Below are 19606 nucleotides of genomic sequence, written 5' to 3' on the forward strand. Positions count from 1 at the left end.
AGTATTTCTTTCTGTTGTAGGATCCGACATATTAGCCACAGATTCCGTGCTTCAATTTTCTTTTTGCAAATCATCACCTGCGTTTTCTGCCGCTGACATATTCAGACATTATGTGGATAGTTCTGAATACGCCATGTGATTGAGCAGTGATGATACAAACCAGTACTACCATTCAGGGAGAATGAAGCGACAAGTCCGTCTACACTGAAATGCCTTCCGGTTACACTGAAATGCCTTCCTTTTACACTGAAATGCCTTCCGGTTACACTGAAATGCCTTCCGGTTACACTGAGAATCTCATAGGTGAATGTGCGAGAAGAGTTTGTATGTATGTGCGCGGAAAGTATGTATGTGTGTGCGCGAAAAGTATGTATGTATGTATGTGCGCGGTATGTATGTATGTGCGCGGAAAGTATGTATGTGTGTGCGTGAAAAGTATGTATGTATGTGCGCGGAAAGTATGTATGTATGTGCGCGGAAAGTATGTATGTGTGTGCGCGGAAAGTATGTATGTGTGTGCGCGGAAAGTATGTATGTATGTGCGCGGAAAGTATGTATGTGTGTGCGCGGAAAGTATGTATGTATGTGCGCGCGCATTTCATATGTAGTTGTTTGAGCAGTTAGTAGTATATATGTATGTGTGAGTGTTTCATATATGTGTATGCAAGTGTTTCATATGTAGTTGTTTGAGCAGTTAGTAGTATATATGTATGTGTGAGTGTTTCATATATGTGTATGCAAGTGTTTCATATGTGTGTGCATGAGTAAAGTTTGATTTAAGCCCTATACGGCGCCTCATAAAAGACAGTGTTTTTAAATCCACTACAATTCTATTAGCACTCGTGCACTACTGGTTAATGGCTTTTTAATGATCTTCACATTGAATTAATTAAAAGCAAGGAAGCTGCATGACAAAGCAGCAGGAAATTCTTGGTTTGTTGTTAGACATAAAATGAATAGCTGGAAAGGTCTTTGCTCCTCTGGTGGATGTTCCAGTAGCTTGACCAGTCTACATATGGAATTACATATAGTAAATTTTGAGAAAATTGTAACTAATTTTATTTCTTGCATTCTCTCTGTTGGATGTCAGATGATGACATCATAACTTAATAGAGAGCAAAGCAACACTAGCCATGAATTCAAAAAGATGCAGGTGTCACAACAGCCAACTAGAATTCCGTAGCCCATCAGCCCTGCAAGTCACATAACCTTAGCACATTCCTCACTGATTACTTGCACATGTCTTATGTCTTCTTAATTGATATAACTGCGTTTATTCATAATGCATTGCACTTTGCATTTCATTGTCAAGGTTTGTTGTTTTGTCACATGTGCTGTAGTTGTGTGTTTTATGCCTAGGTTTCCAAGCTTTTTCTTATAATTCATGCTTTAATATAGTTTTATGGTTTAATAAGCTGCCTACTTTTGAACCTTTGACTCTAACTGCTTCACAGCATGTTTTAAAATGGTCACTTTCTTTTATAATAGATCTATTCAATCAACTTCACAACAAACAGTGTTCATGTAGTGCTTGAAAGTTTAAGCTTTAGAATGTGTTAAGTTAATTTTTTAGTAAATTACAAAGTACTACAGTACTTATTTGGTCCAAAAAAAAAATCTTGATTACCATTTGATACAATGCAAAATCATAGCATCATAATTTCCATTATATATTTCCAGTAATTTAACAATATTTAACAAAAACACACCAAAAAATAAAAGCACTGTTGTTATGTTTTGTTCCATATAGTTCAGTTAGCTTTTTTTTTGTGTATTGCCTCCAAAGTCACAAATATTTTGTGATAATGTCGTCATGTCTTTTGTAACATTGTTCAGTGCATCATATTGTGTAGCATAATATGTAATAGTATAGTATGGTTCTCTTCAGTGAAGATATTATTATAAGTAAAAATAAAGTTATAATATTTACAATAAACTTTAATTAATTTGTTAATTAATTAGGGCAAAGTAACCAAGATTTTTTCACGGTGCTCTTGAGAATAAGGGAATAATGTGCAAAAACTAGATTTATTCTTCACTGTAGCAAAAGCCTTTAAGGGACTTTACATATTAGTTAGTGTATAAATGGGAGTTAACAGATATTCTAACTCTAACTCTCCCACTGAGAAGATCAGTGTTTCCATTATCCTGACTGTTAACTGTAAAAGTAATTAAAATTTTTAGCATATAGTTGCTTTTTCTAATAAATCTACATTTTATGAAACTTAATTAGATCATCAATTAATTCTGTCAGGCAAAATGTATCACCTATATATATACGATTAAAACACAAATATCATGCCCATAATAGTAGAGGTTTGCCAGTCAGTGAGTGAGAACAAGTGTATGTGATTTGAAGTCATGAAATGAGAGTGTGGTAGCAGGTCATGTGACAGGTCTGGTGGGGAGTGGTCATGGTAGATCATTTCAGGATTATTCACCAAAAATATTATTTCTCAGAATGCACTGATAACTACATTACCACATGTGTTCTCAAATCCACAATATTAGCTGGTTGTGTTTACATTAGCGTCTTCGATTATTTGTCTTCAGGTCAAGCTTCATTACAGTGAGCTAAAATGTCTTTAAAAAATCTATTACTACAAACATGAAACAGCAGAAATCTAAAGAATGATCCCAAACACCAAATGGTATTTTTTCTTTCTGTCAAGTGAAAGAGCTTTCCCACCCGAACAATGGAGATTTGTTTGTCAGGAGATTTGCACTGAAATTGAACTGGTTTGTTTTCATGCTGAATTATTTTGCTCTACTGTTTTTGCTCTTTTGAGCAAGATGTAATTATGATTTAAACATAAAAGCACAGCAGTACTGTGCCTTAATTTTTTTGTTACCTTTTTATCACGATTCCTATTACAAGTTGTGCTGTTTTACAGATCATAGTGGCTCACTTTCCTGTTGATGGCTGGCCCAGTTTTCAGCAGATGCTAAAACGCCACTGCTCAATACACACCAACTATCAAGGGATGAGAGCTTGATGAATACAAATTGATTTATGGGCTGGAGAAGGCATAGGAAAAGTGCTTAAAATCCCTCCTGGAGTAGAGCAGCTGCAAACATCCAGACTTGTCTTCATTATTATTCTCTTCAGCTTTTGAACTTCAATGGTCAAGTCAAAACATCACATTAAACACTGGTCTAAAAAGGTTTATGATGGTTTGTGCCTGGTTAGTGGCTCTTCTTGCCAACTTTGCATGTAACTTGCATGTTTCACACTTAAGACCAACTTTGTCAACAAGTTAGAGATATGTATATATGGTTGGGTGGGTGGGGAGGGGAGGTAGGGTGCATCAACATTTTTGCCTGTACATTTCGTATGTTGTTGTTTTCCTAGTGACAAGATTTAGTTACAGAAATACAGATTCTGTGAAGCACAAAAGTAGAGGCTATGATAGTAGTAAAACAAAATATTACATTTTTATTCAGATAACCATGAGGGGTGTTCAAACCAGGAGCTGCCGTCTCATAAAAAGAAGAATAAGGGTGCAAAACCAACTGACAATGTCTGTGTATAGCGATCCCGGTCAAGGTGGTTTGGAGCCCACTGCAGTAATTCTCGTGAACATTCAGCAGGTTGAATGCCTGATCCTTAAAAATCAACAGATAATTTGTTGCCAGCTTATGGAAGAGTCACATCTGTTTGTGGGAACTGTACGCACAATCATTCACAAACACCTGCATTTCTTGGGAGGTCAGTGCAGATTGGGTGAAAGAGAGCTTTCTGCATTTGACCGAGCACAAAAGAATGCTAATCTGCTGTGAATTAAAGGAATGTTTTGACATAAAAAGCCCGATGACTGATCATGGCTCCAGCATAATAATAATATTTCAACCTTGAGCACTAATGAAACACTAGGATAAGGGCATTAGTGTAAAAGGTGATTATAAAGAAATAAAGGTAGTCCTAAAAAAGCAAAAGGTCAAAAATATGGTTTGATTTAAATGCCCTTCGTAGTTTTCTAAAATGATAATTAACACTTGATGTTTGGTGTATGTCTAATTTAACTCTTTATGTAATGTTGTTATGAAATTTAAATACACCACAGGGGGAAAAACATAATTTAATGTGAGATGTGTGTAATTTAAATATATAACATTCATATTATATACTGTACAGTATGATATATGATTCACATCTTCAGCCATCCATACTGTACATCTGTCGAATCCTCTGTCAGGTTACCACTTGAACTCTGAAGCATGTGACTAATTTTGATTTGGAATGAATTCCTATAGATTTGAGCTATTCATGACTCTAGTAAATCTGTGCTATGAGAAGCGGAAGCTTTGAGAAGAGAAGGAATGATTATCCAAAGGCACTTTAAAGTCCTACTTGTGGCTTCATTATCGTGGCCTTTGTAATGTTCTGGTCATGTGACTCCTGAATGGAAAAGCGTTCCAAGGCCAGCCAGTAAAGCTCATCCAGTAACCATTTTCCAGTAATGTCATTTTCCTATATATCGTCTCATTTCAGTGCTGTACTGCACAACCTGAACTCGGTTTTTGAAATGAGAAATGATAGCAAAATGCTTTAAAAGAAAACACTATGATGATAACAGGCAGAATAATATACAAGTAATTGTTGCTTGTAGTCCACATATTTTCTTACTGGAGTGTAACAAGGATGTTTGTTAAGATTTTTTTTAATCTAATTCAAGTCCCTTAAACACAGAAACAGTTAAACACAGTAATCTTTTTGAGTTGGCAGTTAATCTGCTTATTGTTAAGCTCTATGCTTGAAAGGTAGACTTTGATCACTTCTTTGTGCTTCTTTTCTTTTTTTGTTTGTCTTGCATATGAACCTGACAGTGCCAACCAGCCATTCTGGAAAAACAAGATATAAAGCTTAGTAAAATGTTCAGTCTTTTAGAATAATGAGGTTAAACAGCCTGGCTCTGGTTTATACACTATACTATAGTATGGCCAACAGTATGTGGACATCATATCGATTTCAGGTATTTCCAAAACTGTTACCACAATGATAGAAGCACAAAGTAATCCAGAATGTCTTTGTATGATGAAAAGTCTCCTAGAACAAAGTATGCTAAATAAAGATATTTTGGAGAACTTGAGTGACCTGCACAGACACCTGACTTTAACCCAATGGAACATCTTTGGATTAAACAGTGTTATAGTGTCTGACTTCTCTAATGCTTTTGTGGCTGAATGAGCAAATCCCCACAACCATGCTGTAAATTCTAGTGGAAAGCCTTCCCAGTAGAGTGGAGGTTATTATAATACCAAAAGGAACTAACTCTGGAATAGGATGTTTAACAAGCAGGTTTGTGTGTAGTTGGTCAGGTGCCCACATACTTTTGGTTACACAGTCTACTTCCTTCTGACTCAGTGCACTGGCCTTATTTTATAATGATGGATTCAGCAATGGAATATTCACCAGGCACATTAGGATGTGTTACTCCTAACATTATCACAATACACTAATACACTGTCATAAACAGATATTCATACACCAAATCCTCTTGCTTTCTATCTGAACAACAAAAAAATCTTACTAAAAAACAACACAAAGTGCCCTTGGTACTGAAGATTGTTTAATGTTGAGAAACATAAATAGCCTTACAGTACAGTACAGTACAGCCTAACTGCAAAAAAAATCTATGATATTGGAAACGCTGTTAAACGCTGTTTCTTCACAAAAAACTTCAGAATATGAACAAGCATTAATTGTTTCTATATAAATGATAATATATTAAAAAGAGTGCATTAATATAGACATTTTGTTTATCTTGCAACTGAAACTACTGTCAAAGCTGCTATTATAGAAAATTTATCAGCACCATCTGACCAATCAGAATCAACATTTATTTCCTTGACTTGACTTGAAGAGCCCTTAGAAAAACACTTCGGGTGATTTAAAGGCAGTGAATCTTTACACATGGCTGGAGCTCAAGTAACTTCATAGCACACCTGATTTCTCTTATTGGCAAGGGAGAGAGGAAAGCCATCTCAAGCATCATCTCAATTCAAACACACAATCCCCCAACCACATGCCAAACGCTTTACTGCCGCAGCCGTCAGGAGTCTGCGAGGGGTTTTAAATCAATTCTGACATTGGAAATAATTTGTTGTTGGGTTTTTTTGTTTGTTTGTTTGCTGCTCAGTTTCCTGAGTCAAGTCGAATTTATTCGAAGCATTTTAAAAGATAAAAGGTCTGCTGAAATTCTGCACTTAAAGTTAATTGGAATTTGACTAAAGGAGGTTTAATATCTACTTGGAAATTGAACAAGGTCTTTGGAACAATGAAACAGGACATCGTTTGAACTAAAATTCGCCTTCCACATGGACTACTAGATTTCCTTTTCAATAAATCTATTTATCCATAAGGAGTATATAAATTATTTAAGATGCACGGTGAAGATTTATCAAGCAGCAACTCCTTAGAGCTGGAAAACACAATTAAATCTGGCATTCAGGGAACATTACATCATAAGATGCTTTTGGGGAGGCTTCCAGGAAACAGGAATGTTTTGCATTACAGAAAAAAAAAACATAACCAAGAAAAACATTAGTGTAAGTATTACAAAGAAGTCATGGGAGATGGGTATATTATAAATGTAGCATGTTTGTTTTTTCAGAATTCCATGAGGTTTCAATGCTTTTAGCTTCAGCAATCCCAGTGGCTGAACCAATGTCAGCACTGCTTGAACAGCACTGCGCAAGGATTTTTCCAGTTGATTCGTAACTGAGTGTATATCACATCCTTATTAATTAAAGCAGCCCTGAGAGGGACATCTCCAATTTGTGCTTTCACAGCAGTTCCAAGTGTGAGGGCTCTGGCAGCTTCCCCAGTCTTATCCAACAGAAACGAGTTGGCAAGAAGATTCCCAACTCTAACCAGCGGCCCCCTTGTCATGGTGGGCAGAAAGGTGACGTTTAAATGTGTAACCAGCTAATGGGCATCACTGCTGAGTATTTTGCTGACCTTTTAGACTGATCTGAGGCAGGTGCTTTCTCTGTATAAAGTCAGAATTTCAATAGGTTGCTCTTGAGACAGCTGGAAAGACAGCTCCAGGTAGTACTATTCATTCTCAGACTAAACCTTAAGAAAAGTAATAACAGAGAGGACTGTCATTGGAGCTACTGGGTAGCAGTGGCAGTGTACAGCAAGTCCTCGCGTCTGTGCAGCCGGCAGAAAGCGACAGCCTGAGGGCGATGTCAATTATAGTCAGAGAGAGAAAGGTGCAGCACAGCAAGGGAGAGGGATTGAATCAATGCACTGTAATCTTCCCCTCAGTGCCCTAGGGCAGGTCTAATTAAAAATCACAATGACCCTTAATTCTCTTTACTCTGAAATATAATTACCACAGTGAATTCTACTGTTTCCAATTATCCAATGTCTTAATATATGTGACAGTTACAACATAGCATATTTTTTAATGTCCTTTTTAAGTCATTGTTTCTTTTTTTTATTAAATACCCTACCTGGTAACCTCTCAGCTTATTCAGTAACACAACTAAAACATACAAATCAATTCAGTTCGTTTCAAATTACTTGTGTAAATGAATGTGGATCAATTAAAACATGATAAAAATATACAATTATTTAAATGTTAAAAAAAGAAAAACATGCTGAAGCCATACCAGAATTTTTGAGCAGCTATAAACTATTGAAAATAATTGCTCTCATTCAGTAAGAATCGCACCACCTTTCAATAAAGACTTAATGTACCAGTTTTCTCTATTGTCTATTTTGCTTTTAAAACTGATCAAATAACAGTTTCAGTCATTTTATGCTTCTCACAATGTAGTTCATTATTTTGAAATATGAATCCTTAGTCGATATTTGATGGACTGTCAATTAAAGCTTTATTCTTTATTAAAAAAGAGAAAAAGAGAACAGTTTTATTACTGCTTTAATGCTGACTATGATGTCTAACTTTGATAGTCTCTTTCTCTGCAAAAGTGGGCGAGTGTTATTACAGAACATTTAGAGAGCACAGCCCAGGCAGTATTAACATGATTTGCTCAGCAATACCAGAGTGCTTCTGAGAACAAGCTTTAAAAACCTATTGTATCCTAAACCTTTTTCCCCTAAATGTTACACATTTTATTTCTATAACAATGACAATGCTTGACATAAGTAGTCCATTCTTTTATTTAATTGGATCCATTAGGGACAGGAAAGTGATGATATATTGTAGCGCTTAAGGAGTTCAGAGACTAAATAAGAACAGAAAATAAGCACAGGAATGCAATTTAGGCCAGATTTAGTAAACTAAATCAGTTTGGGAATTGAGCTAAAAGTGTATAATATTCTTAACCCAGGCTTACTGTACAGTATGTATGCACTGCAGAGAAACAAAACATCTGGCTCTGGTCATCCTCAAAATTTGCTATTTAAAAACTATTTTATGACATATTTTCTTTGTCTGTTTTGTTTTCATAAAATGAAAAAAAAAATTGTCACTCTCTCTGTGATTTCTGCATGTGGCTAGTGTCTGTATAGCAGGAGATAAAAAGAAAAGGTGAAAAAGAAGGCAAAGGGAATAAAAATATATTTTCCAATGATTACTTAATTTGTTTTTTTTTTATCCAAATTTCTTTAGTTTTTAAGATTTTCCTCTTTCCCGTAAATAGTTTTTGACCTCCTTCCCTTATGTAACATTGTCTCCTCCAAGATCTGTATGAGAGCACAGATGAACGGCCCTGTTGTCAGGACCATAAACCCAGCCAGGATTACATAAAGATTAGAGAGCTCATTCTGTCTCTCCAAGCTTTGTCTAACGAAATACAGAGGTATGCCATTTCAAGGTTGCCCAGTGCCACTCTGTACAGTACAGTATATGTGCTCCTGGAGAATTTGTGAATAGAGGTTTCAGGTGTTGGTAACAGGGGTGAACTCAGGTCTGCAGTCTCGTCTGGTGTCTCAATCACTCTACAGGTCATTGGGTTCATCCATGTAGAATGGTGTGTGGAAACAGCCATGGGTGAAAGACAGAAAAAAAAAAAGTTAGTAAAAGCAAATGTAGTAGGAGTTAGAATGACCAGAGGGAAAGTGTTGTGTAGATCATGTCGGACAGCTGTGGCTGACTGAAGTGCCTTTGTTCAAGTGGAAAACAACTTGCTCTAGTTGGAAGAAGTTTAGAAGTGTAGGCTTGCACATACTGTAATAAGAGTATGACAATGTTTCTGTCTACCAGTGGAATTTTGAACACCTCACTGACCAGAAGTCGCCATTATCTCACTCATTTCTCACAACAGTAGTAACAGCTGTTGTTTTGCAAAACCACGCTCAACCGTTTTGTTTGGTTTTGACCTAAGATTTGCTCTCAATTTTATTATGTCTCACTAAGTTCATTTCAGCCATAACACTGGGCAACTGTCTGGAACTCCAAATAATTAAAAAACTACTTTTAAAAGTGGTGGTAATTGAAGTTAAAGTAATTGAAGTCGTTTCAGTCACTGATTTTTTTGCTACGCATAGAAATTACCGGAAAAGATTAAAATTGAACGAATTGAACCAGGCATTAAAAGTTAAACATGTCAAACTCGTCCAATTAAAAGACATCAACACAGAAGTAGGCAATAATATATATTAATAATCCAAAGATAAAAGGCCCGTCTGCACTTTCACTTAAATATCTCTTAAATAACTAATTAAAATTAAATCAGGTTACCCACAGTGGTTAGAGAAAGTGGATTATTACTGTAGAGGAGTTTAACACAGATCGACTGTGTAATAATAGCACCAAAACGTAAAGGAATACAGTTATAGGATAAATTAACTAACTAATTGGTGCACACTTACACCCATGTATAGGCTTATAAGAAATGGTTTGGAAGACGTGTCTGATTGCTATGTTTTGTTTCCAGGTTTTAAATGTGTATTATTTAGAATATTTACCACTGTGATATGGAGTTCTTCTTCGCTGACTATAGATTAAAATTACAGTTTAACATGAAGTACAGGCTGCTGCCCTAAGGATGCTTTTTTTTTTTTTTTTTAAATATAAGTAATTTTAAATGTTGTGCTGATTACAAGGGAAACAAGTCTGGTTTAAAATTATTATTGATTCCTCAGAGGGAAAGACAGGATTAAACAGCAAAAAACACAGTGTTCTTGAGCTGCTTGAGTCATTCTGGCAGGGTTGTCACAGTCAGTGCCGTCAGCATACATTACTACGCCACAAAAGCTTCACGCAGAGTTTTGTTAGAAATAATGTTATGTAGTTATCTAAAAGGCAGGGCAAAATCAAAATGTTCTGCAAAGGATCACACACACACACACACGCACACACACACACACACACACACACACACACACAAAGGAGCAAGCATAAACCCAAGCTTTTGTGTTTTGTTTTGTTTTCCTTCTAAAGTTGGTTTACAGTTTATGACAGTTATATTAAAATACCCTGTACACAAGTGTTTTAAATTTAAAACTGAGGACAATAATTATTGCAACTAATACACTTATTTATCGAGCCTGTGTCCCAAACTGCATGCTGCTCTAGCAATTAGTATGTCAGTGCATCAATGGTGCTATTGTTAAAGAGGGATAGTATTAAATGTGTGGTTTAGGGCACATCCTTTATTTTTTTTATAGTTATATATACAGTACGTGGCACTTGGCAAACTTTAGGATAATCTGTTTGGTGGAGAATAACACAAAACCACCACATTACAAATAGTTTTTGTTGTTGTTATTCTTGTTTGTACCCAAGAAGGTAAAAAATAAAATCAGCCCCTTTAAATGACCTTGCAAGACAATGACCTTTTAAATCCTAAACTTGTAATATCACATTAAGATGTGACCAGGGAACTTAATAAGAACTTAAAATAACAGAAAATACTCTTATCAAAATATGAAACCTTAATTTTCAACTATCAAAATAAGAACCTTGATTCTTTCCTTGTCCAGGGGTGTTGGTGACTAAGGTCATATACTTGATCGTGACTTGCCCTGGGATAGCATATACCATAATTTGAAAGCTGACATAATGCAGATAAAACATAAACTGTTTTAAAACGATGTTGTCATGGCAACATATCTACGATGACATTGCACAAATAGGCAATTTTATCATTTCAACTGGCTCTGTAACCTTGACCTTTGGGTCAAATATATTGTATCATAAGATACCCTTGATAGTTTAAGGTTTCCATCAAATATCTAAATCCTACTTAATATATTATAAATAAGGTGCCGGAAAATAATTTTTTCAGAGAATTGCCAAAATTCTGTTAAGATTTGATCTGACTCCATACATTCAGTCCTGAATATTTTTTATTAACAGTTCCATATTCTAATATTGTCACTGCATTACCTTAAATTAAACAACTTTATTTTTTCCTATCACTGGTGCAACAGAATTTTCAGGTTTTGTTTCCAGACCAAACTATCGGTTACAAAAGCAGCACTGCAAAAAAAATTAATTTTTTTTTTCTTTTTTTGTTTACATTTTAAAGTGTAAAGCATCATATATGGCAATACTGACCCCATGCATTAACATGTTTTGTTCTTTTTAGAAGTTTCCAAAAATTGTCTATTTTACCTCTCTTCCTTTTGAATATGCAATTAAAGGGTATTAAAGGGAAGAAGGACTGCTAGTGGTGCTTGTGTCCTCTCTTACAAAGTCTCCCTGGGAGTCTCACTCTGGGAGAGCTTCAGAAAGCTGACTGGTTTTATAGTAAAGCCATTAGGGAAATATTTCACAGGAATGTCAGTTATTTCTAGTCCCGTGCAGGGGGACATGACGAGGCTCATTCTGAATTTCTGTGCTTGGGAAGCAATTCTGAGATTCTGTGCTTGGTAAGCTATTCATGTAATCGCTGTTTAGATGCTACTGTGCTTTAAAATCGGACAAGTTTAAGAAAATCTGTTCTGTGAAGCAACTTCTGCAGAATCTTCTGAACGCTGAATTTTTTATAATGTATAAAAACTCATGCAGACACGATTTCCTTCTTTATGTGCATCGATTTTTCTTTGCTGACACTAAGAGACTCCTAAATTCAGATGATCCCAAAGAAAAAGTCAAGTGGTGTTATGTCTGGTTCTGTTCAACCTTCCATTGCTAGGTTTAAAGCCATGTGGGGTCTGAAATAAAAAGAAAAATATTACATTTCATATAAGGAAAATTGCCTCAGGATCCAGACCTTTGAGCCTCTCTTTGTATAATAGTGTTATTTTTTTCTTATAAGATTTTCCCTGTCAAAATTATTGACATCCCTAAGAAAAATGTGTCCTTTAGAGGAACACACAAAATCCAGCAGCTAAACTGTACCAAGCATTATTGCGGCACTAATGTAAATTGTGTTTTGGTCAAATAAATCCAAGGCAAACTTGTCCAGCATCAAACCCCATAACCACTGTAAACTATGCTGGTGAATTATGGATTCACTGGGGCTGTTTTGCGGTGCAGGGGCTTTTAGGATTGATGGATTTCCAAAACTCACTAAGCATATTAAATGTTAGGTTGCTTCTGTCAGGAATTCACAGAATAGACAAGAAGTTGACTTCAAACTTCAAAGTCAGAGTTTTGTGAAAGCCATCTGAAGCCCTCTACAGCTTAAAAAAAAGGCTGAAAAACAGAAGTCTATGATTCTTTAAGTGTCTCCAACCAGTTATTTTAACTTTAGTTGAGGCATCAATAAATCGCTTATACTACTTTTGTGAGCGCTCAAATTAGAAGGCAGATTCATTTATACCAGTTTCATTAGTTTCATCATCAACAGATTCATTATTACGTAAGTTTGGCTGTGATATAAATCATATGTTTTTATAAATATGCTCATTATAGTTTTTGTACTAATAGCCTGTGCTCAGTCTCCATGTAATCTAAAAACTAATAATAAATAAAGATGATCATGGAAGGAGGCGGCACAGTGGTGTAGTGGTTAGCCTTGCACCTCCAGGGCTTGATTCCCGGTTAGGTTTGATTCCCACCTCTGTGTACATGGAGTTTTGCATGTTCTCCCCATACTTGGTGGGTTTCCTGGACCCCCTGCCCTGCACACTGTAATGTTTTCCTGGATTCTAGCACACCTGAATTAACTAATCAGCTAATAGTTGTCACCCCGGACCAGGCTTGAGAACTACTGATCTAAATATGATCCAGTCTAAGTGTGAAATCATTCATAAATTATTTAAGAATTGTAAATTGCAATCCCCTGTGATGTAAGTAGAATAACACACTTTGAGGTATTCTGCTGAAGAAAAAAATCTGCTCTATATGAGGGAGTATGGAATGACCCCCGAGTGCATTATTTTCCTATAACAGCATGGTCCATCTTGTTTTATACCCCACTTGAGAACTTCAGATTTTGAAGAGAGGAATTTGAATCACTAGCTAATGAAATTAAAAGAAATGCTATATAGCAGCCCCATAGGTTTAAGCTTAGAATGTCACTGGTTGCATATTTGCATGTAGTGTTATGGTTTCTGTTTATGAAATAATTACACTGTATTTTTTTAAGCAACAACAAAGACAAAGAAATAGAAGTGACTGTTGCCTATTCTGTTGCACAAGGATTCCTTCTCATGCTTGTCATTATTTAGCAAAAAATAAATAAATTCAATTTAATTTTTAAAATATGATTGATTTTTTATTATTATCATTATTCTGATTTATATGGAGGCAATTACACTGGTTCATCTATCTGTGACCAAGGTTCTTACAGGTGGACCAGCATGTGTGTAACATCACAAGTTGTCTGACCATGACCAAGGTTTCCTCCCCTACAGGAAATAACAGACAGGAACATTGTGATCGGTGCAATAGGACTGTCAATCACAACCCAGCAGGAGATCGCAGTGTAAATTAGCGAGATCTGGAACACAGTGATGAGAGGAAAATAGTGAAAGAGAACAAAAGAGAGAAAGTGCTTGGACATTACACACACACACATACACACACATCTCAATTATTTGTGCATCCTTTATGCTTTCTTCTTGTTCTTTTCACATTTTGGATACAGTAATTATTCTGTAGTTCCCTTTTTTTTCAAAGAGTATGTTCAATAGCTCCCCTCCCCAGTGGCCACAATTTAGGAGGTACAATGTGTACCAAAGGTGTCAAATTAGGCCTTACCTAGGCCACCACTGAGTATCATATTAAATTCTGGGTCAAAAGGCAGACAGACTTTCCTCTCAGGGGAGCTGCTCAGGCTTTTAAATTCTGAATCGGTGCTAAGTCTCAGCTCTCACCTAGCAAATAAAAAGCCATTAGTTCCCTTTATATCTTAAACAATTGGGCATATCATAATAGAACTGTATATATATATATATATATATTTACAGTGGTGTGAAAAACTATTTGCCCCCTTCCTGATTTCTTATTCTTTTGCATGTTTGTCACACTTAAATGTTTCTGATCATCAAACACATTTAACTATTAGTCAAAGATAACACAAGTAAACACAAAATGCAGTTTTTAAATGATGGTTTTTATTATTTAGGGAGAAAAAAAATCCAAACCTACATGGCCCTGTGTGAAAAAGTAATTGCCCCCTGAACCTAATAACTGGTTGGGCCACCCTTAGCAGCGATAACTGCAATCAAGCGTTTGCGATAACTTGCAATGAGTCTTTTACAGCGCTCTGGAGGAATTTTGGCCCACTCATCTTTGCAGAATTGTTGTAATTCAGCTTTATTTGAGGGTTTTCTAGCATGAACCGCCTTTTTAAGGTCATGCCACAACATCTCAATAGGATTCAGGTCAGGACTTTGACTAGGCCACTCCAAAGTCTTCATTTTGTTTTCCTTCAGCCATTCAGAGGTGGATTTGCTGGTGTGTTTTGGGTCATTGTCCTGCTGCAGCACACAAGATCGCTTCAGCTTGAGTTGACGAACAGATGGCCGGACATTCTCCTTCAGGATTTTTTTTAGTAGACAGTAGAATTCATGGTTCCATCTATCACAGCAAGCCTTCCAGGTCCTGAAGCAGCAAAACAACCCCAGACCATCACACTACTACCACCATATTTTACTGTTGGTATGATGTTCTTTTTCTGAAATGCTGTGTTACTTTTACGCCAGATGTAACGGGACACGCACCTTCCAAAAGGTTTAACTTTTGTCTCGTCGGTCCACAAGGTATTTTCCCAAAAGTCTTGGCAATCATTGAGATGTTTTTTAGCAAAATTGAGATGAGCCTTAATGTTCTTTTTGCTTAAAAGTGGTTTGCGCCTTGGAAATCTGCCATGCAGGCCGTTTTTGCCCAGTCTCTTTCTTATGGTGAAGTCGTGAACACTGACCTTAATTGAGGCAAGTGAGGCCTGCAGTTCTTTAGATGTTGTCCTGGGGTCTTTTGTGGCCTCTCGGATGAGTTGTCTCTGCGCTCTTGGGGTAATTTTGGTCGGCCGACCACTCCTGGGAAGATTCACTACTGTTCCATGTTTTTGCCATTTGTGGATAATGGCTCTCACTGTGGTTCGCTGGAGTCCCAAAGCTTTAGAAATGGCTTTATAACCTTTACCAGACTGATAGATCTCAATTACTTTTGTTCTCATTTGTTCCTGAATTTCTTTGGATCTTCGCATGATGTCTAGCTTTTGAGGTGCTTTTGGTCTACTTCTCTGTGTCAGGTAGCTCCTATTTAAGTGATTTCTTGATTAAAATAGGTGTGGCAGTAATCAGGCCTGGGGGTGACTACAGAAACTTAACTCAGGCGTGATAAACCACAGTTAAGTCATTTTTTAACAAGGGGGGCAATTACTTTTTCACACAGGGCCATGTAGATTTTGAGTTTTTTTTCTCCCTTAATAACGTAAACCTTTATTTAAAAACTGCATTTTGTGTTCAATTATGTTATCTTTGACTAATAGTTAACGGTTTTTGATGAGCAGAAACATTTAAGTGTGACAAACATGCAAAAGAATAAGAAATCAGGAAGGGGGCAAATAGTTTTTCACACCACTGTGTATATATATATATATATATATATATATAAGTCTAAGTCTCCTGGGATAGGCTCCAGGTTCCCGTGTGAGTGAGTGATATACTGTATATATATATATATACAGAGAGAGAGAGAGAGAGGTTGAAAAGTCGTTTCCATTTGTAGTTTGTTAGTAGTTATAGATATGGGAAAGAGGTACATTCAGAAACAAAGAATGCACTTACTTAAAAGGAATGATATGACAGGTTTCGTCTGCAGATAGCGCCGCACTGGACGAGAGGGAGAAAGAGAGCGATGGTTGTAATAATGTTTGAGGCAGGCTGTTGGGAAGCCATAGCACACACCTGGGTCGCACTAAAATCTCCCAATCTGCCTCAGCTGTGACAGCCTTGGATAGATCAGCCTATCACGCAACAGTAGTTCTGGAAAAACAACACTCAGTTTAGATCAAGTTGTGCAAAACACATTCTGTGCACATTCTGCAGATAAAATACTAGACAGCCAATATCCACTTAGCTGTCTTTATGCATGTCTCTGTCTGTCTGTCTCCCTCTCTCTCTTTGTCTTTCTCTTACTGAATTTATGAGTGCATTCTACTGAAAAATTAATGCCAACCTGTGTTTTTTTTTTTTTTTCTAAAAACATCAAACATTAAAACACCATAATCCACTATGTGACTTGCTAGGCAACAGTCCACATTCCTGGCTCATCTGTTTCAGTCTATCTCAGCCTTGAGGCGAGACAGAGCGGATAGTCTGCTGCCAAATTTTGTATACTATCCATTCAACCCAGCTCTCTGAATACACAAGCTCGGATCTGTATGACCTGTAACTCCATACTGTTTCTCTATTTTTTTCCCCCCCTTAACCCTCTCTCTAGATGGCTGACCTCATTCTCAGAAATCCTGCTGAGATCTGGAACATGGGCATCTTTCACATCACAGGGTTGACCACAAATCATACTTTTTTTTTTGTTTGTCTGTTTGTTTTTGTTTAGTTTTTTAGACCTGGGTCAACACAACAGTCCAATCTTTTCAAAACCCCATTTGAGCCACTTTCATATGGTCCTAGATCTGATATACGCCCATGCACCTGTAATGAGAACTGTCAAATAGGAATTCATGCGTTTTATTTACATCACTGTGTATGTACATAGCACTGTAGTCATCATTCAGGACTGGCAGCATGTCAACAGAAGCTACCTCTGGGAGGGGAAAAAAGGAAGATTGATGAATAATAAAAAGCAAAACAGGCATCTGGTCTTTTTCTTCACTTTCTCATGAGTGCAAATACTTTTGTCCTGAAGGCTTCTTTTGCAAGTACAAATTTAGTTGTTATTCAAGCATGCAGATTACTGTGAAATCTTAGTGATGCGTTTTATTGGCTTTATTACCACTTGCAGCGCTTAGTCTAGTAATAGGAAACTAATCTCAACTTTTGACTGTATCTCTCTTTTTCTTTTTGTGTTTTCTCCAGGCAAACCAGAGAGCAAGAGACCCCACCAGACTTTTTCTACTTCTCTGACTTTGAGAGGCACAATGCCGAGATTGCAGCATTTCATCTCGACAGGTAGGACTGGCTACGTGATAACACCTGCTGAGAAAAAAGCGGAATCCTACTCAAATTCAGCTGTAGATATATACTCACATGTCCTTATTATTCTCAATCAAACATGATCTGAAAGCAGTCCCACGCTGTTCGTCTCCAATATGTTTAAAGCTGACAGGCATTGTGGTCTTTTATACATGTGGGATTGCTACTACATTCTATGAGTTATGAATCAGAAAAGCCATATAAACTCATGAGGACCCCATGTAGTTCGTATAGTTCATTCTTAGAAAAATGCATAGTATCTATGGGAAAAGTTTGAGTCAATGAGCCCCAGTGGGCTTATTTCTCTTACAACTTTAATGTTTCATAAACACTATTTTGGTACTGCTGCCCTATCTCAAAGCTTTGAAAAACAGAGCACTATGGACTATAATACTTGTATAGTGGCCATGACCAGAAGCCAAAAAACACTTACAGTATGTTCCTCACTTCTTTAATGTTCATTTGATGGTCTATCCTTCTATCAAAGCCATATATGATTTTTTTTTTCCCAGGAATTAATCTCTGAAATACTTATAGTGCAACCATTAATTAATTTTTGTCTAAAACAAGAATGTCTAAAACAACACACTATTAAAAAAATGTCCAGCTGCTATGTTCAGTTATATACAGTACAGTACTACATGAAAGATCAATATATGGTAAATTGTAGCTGTTAGATAATGAATTAGTGTACATACTGTAACAAGCACCAAGCCATCTTGCTTGCTAACTTATGATAGTTAACCCTTTACTAATCAGAGCTTGTTGTCAAGGAAAAGACCTAGAACCTTCAACATAAAACCTTTTCTTACGGACATCTGTTTCTTTTCTTTAATTTTGGGCCCATATTAATGTTTAAAAACTTTAACAAAAGTTGTTCTGAATTTTGCCAAGAAGGCTGGTAAACCGTTGTACTATGAAACTTGAAACATAACGTCAAGCAAAACAAGGTGATGCACAAAAAGGAGTGCTGTACTGTTGGATATACTGTAGCACAGCTGTGATGCAGTCGTGCGTCATAGGGATAGGCATGCTATAACCAGCAATACAGCAGGACCTTTAGTGTGATATGGCTTTTACACAACAGTTCTTTGAACACCATTTATCTTCAACAGATTATATGTTTCTTTATTTAACCAGCTATTCTTAACCACCAACACATATCCTTCTATGACTGGTGTAACTCACATACTACTTTTCTGGTGGAACTGGCAACCTACAGTTAGCAACCAACAATTAGTGTAATTAACAGGGGCGAAAGTCATTCTAAATTCATACCATGTAGCCGAAAGTTGAGGAGAATAAAACATGGAGGTGGTGGACAGTCCTATAACCTTTTTTTATATTTCCACTTGTTGTGCATTAGAATATCCGCTCACTTCATGTCTGAGTTCTGGGGCTAAATCCCTAATAGTGTTAATTGGAAAGCTAGTGCACTAGGGTGTTCAATCCATTGTCTCACAAGAATGGAAAATCAGCATTGTGTTAGGAGCTACAGTAGTTAGCTTTGTACCCTGCTATAACAGTTGCAGAATAATAGCTAGTAAAAAAATTATTAAGCTATGTTTGCATGAAATTGCCATGATTGTAAGCTAGAAAACATACCCAAAATATCCATGTAATATTTTGCAGTGTGTCCACAATTAAATGAGCACATTGGTCCTGTAAAAGTTCAGCCTGTAACATCACATGTTCTGGCATTGTTTAAAATCTAAACTTTGTAAATAGATAAAGATATCATTATGATAATAAACTGTATCAAATGATCAAATACAACAGCAAACGCATGTTTAAGAATATATGTCAGTCATTACAGATGATTACAAATGATATTTCTTTAACCAGTGCAAGAAAAGACATAAATTATTGCTCCAAACCTAGGAGACAAAAGTTGTGATGCTTCACCCTTTCATAAAATTATTGCATGAAATTCAATACATGAACCCAACTGAACCAATTAGAAAAAAAAATATTTTATTCTAAATATTTTCTAATATTTAATTATGGGAAGCAAGGTTCAGTAAACTCATTGTGCCATTTAACATACTTTGCTTGCATTGCATCATAGCAGCTGTCACTTTAATAGCAGTATATCTCCCATTCATATCCTGGGCCACATAAAAATTAATGCTACTT

The 19606-nt window shown here is 36.4% G+C and overlaps 1 protein-coding gene across 1 annotated transcript in view; it reads left to right on the top strand.

Annotated features, from left to right (window-relative positions):
- The window catches only part of fam20ca (FAM20C golgi associated secretory pathway kinase a), a 59568-nt gene that overhangs the window by 29895 nt on the left and 10067 nt on the right, over positions 1–19606 (top strand). Inside the window, exon 4 of the mRNA XM_053515279.1 lies at positions 17354–17446. Within this exon, the coding sequence (XP_053371254.1) occupies positions 17354–17446 (93 nt within the window). The remainder of the gene's footprint in view (positions 1–17353; positions 17447–19606) is intronic.

Source organism: Clarias gariepinus, chromosome 16, assembly GCF_024256425.1.
Source record: "Clarias gariepinus isolate MV-2021 ecotype Netherlands chromosome 16, CGAR_prim_01v2, whole genome shotgun sequence".
In the NCBI taxonomy this organism is placed as follows: Eukaryota; Metazoa; Chordata; class Actinopteri; order Siluriformes; family Clariidae; genus Clarias; species Clarias gariepinus.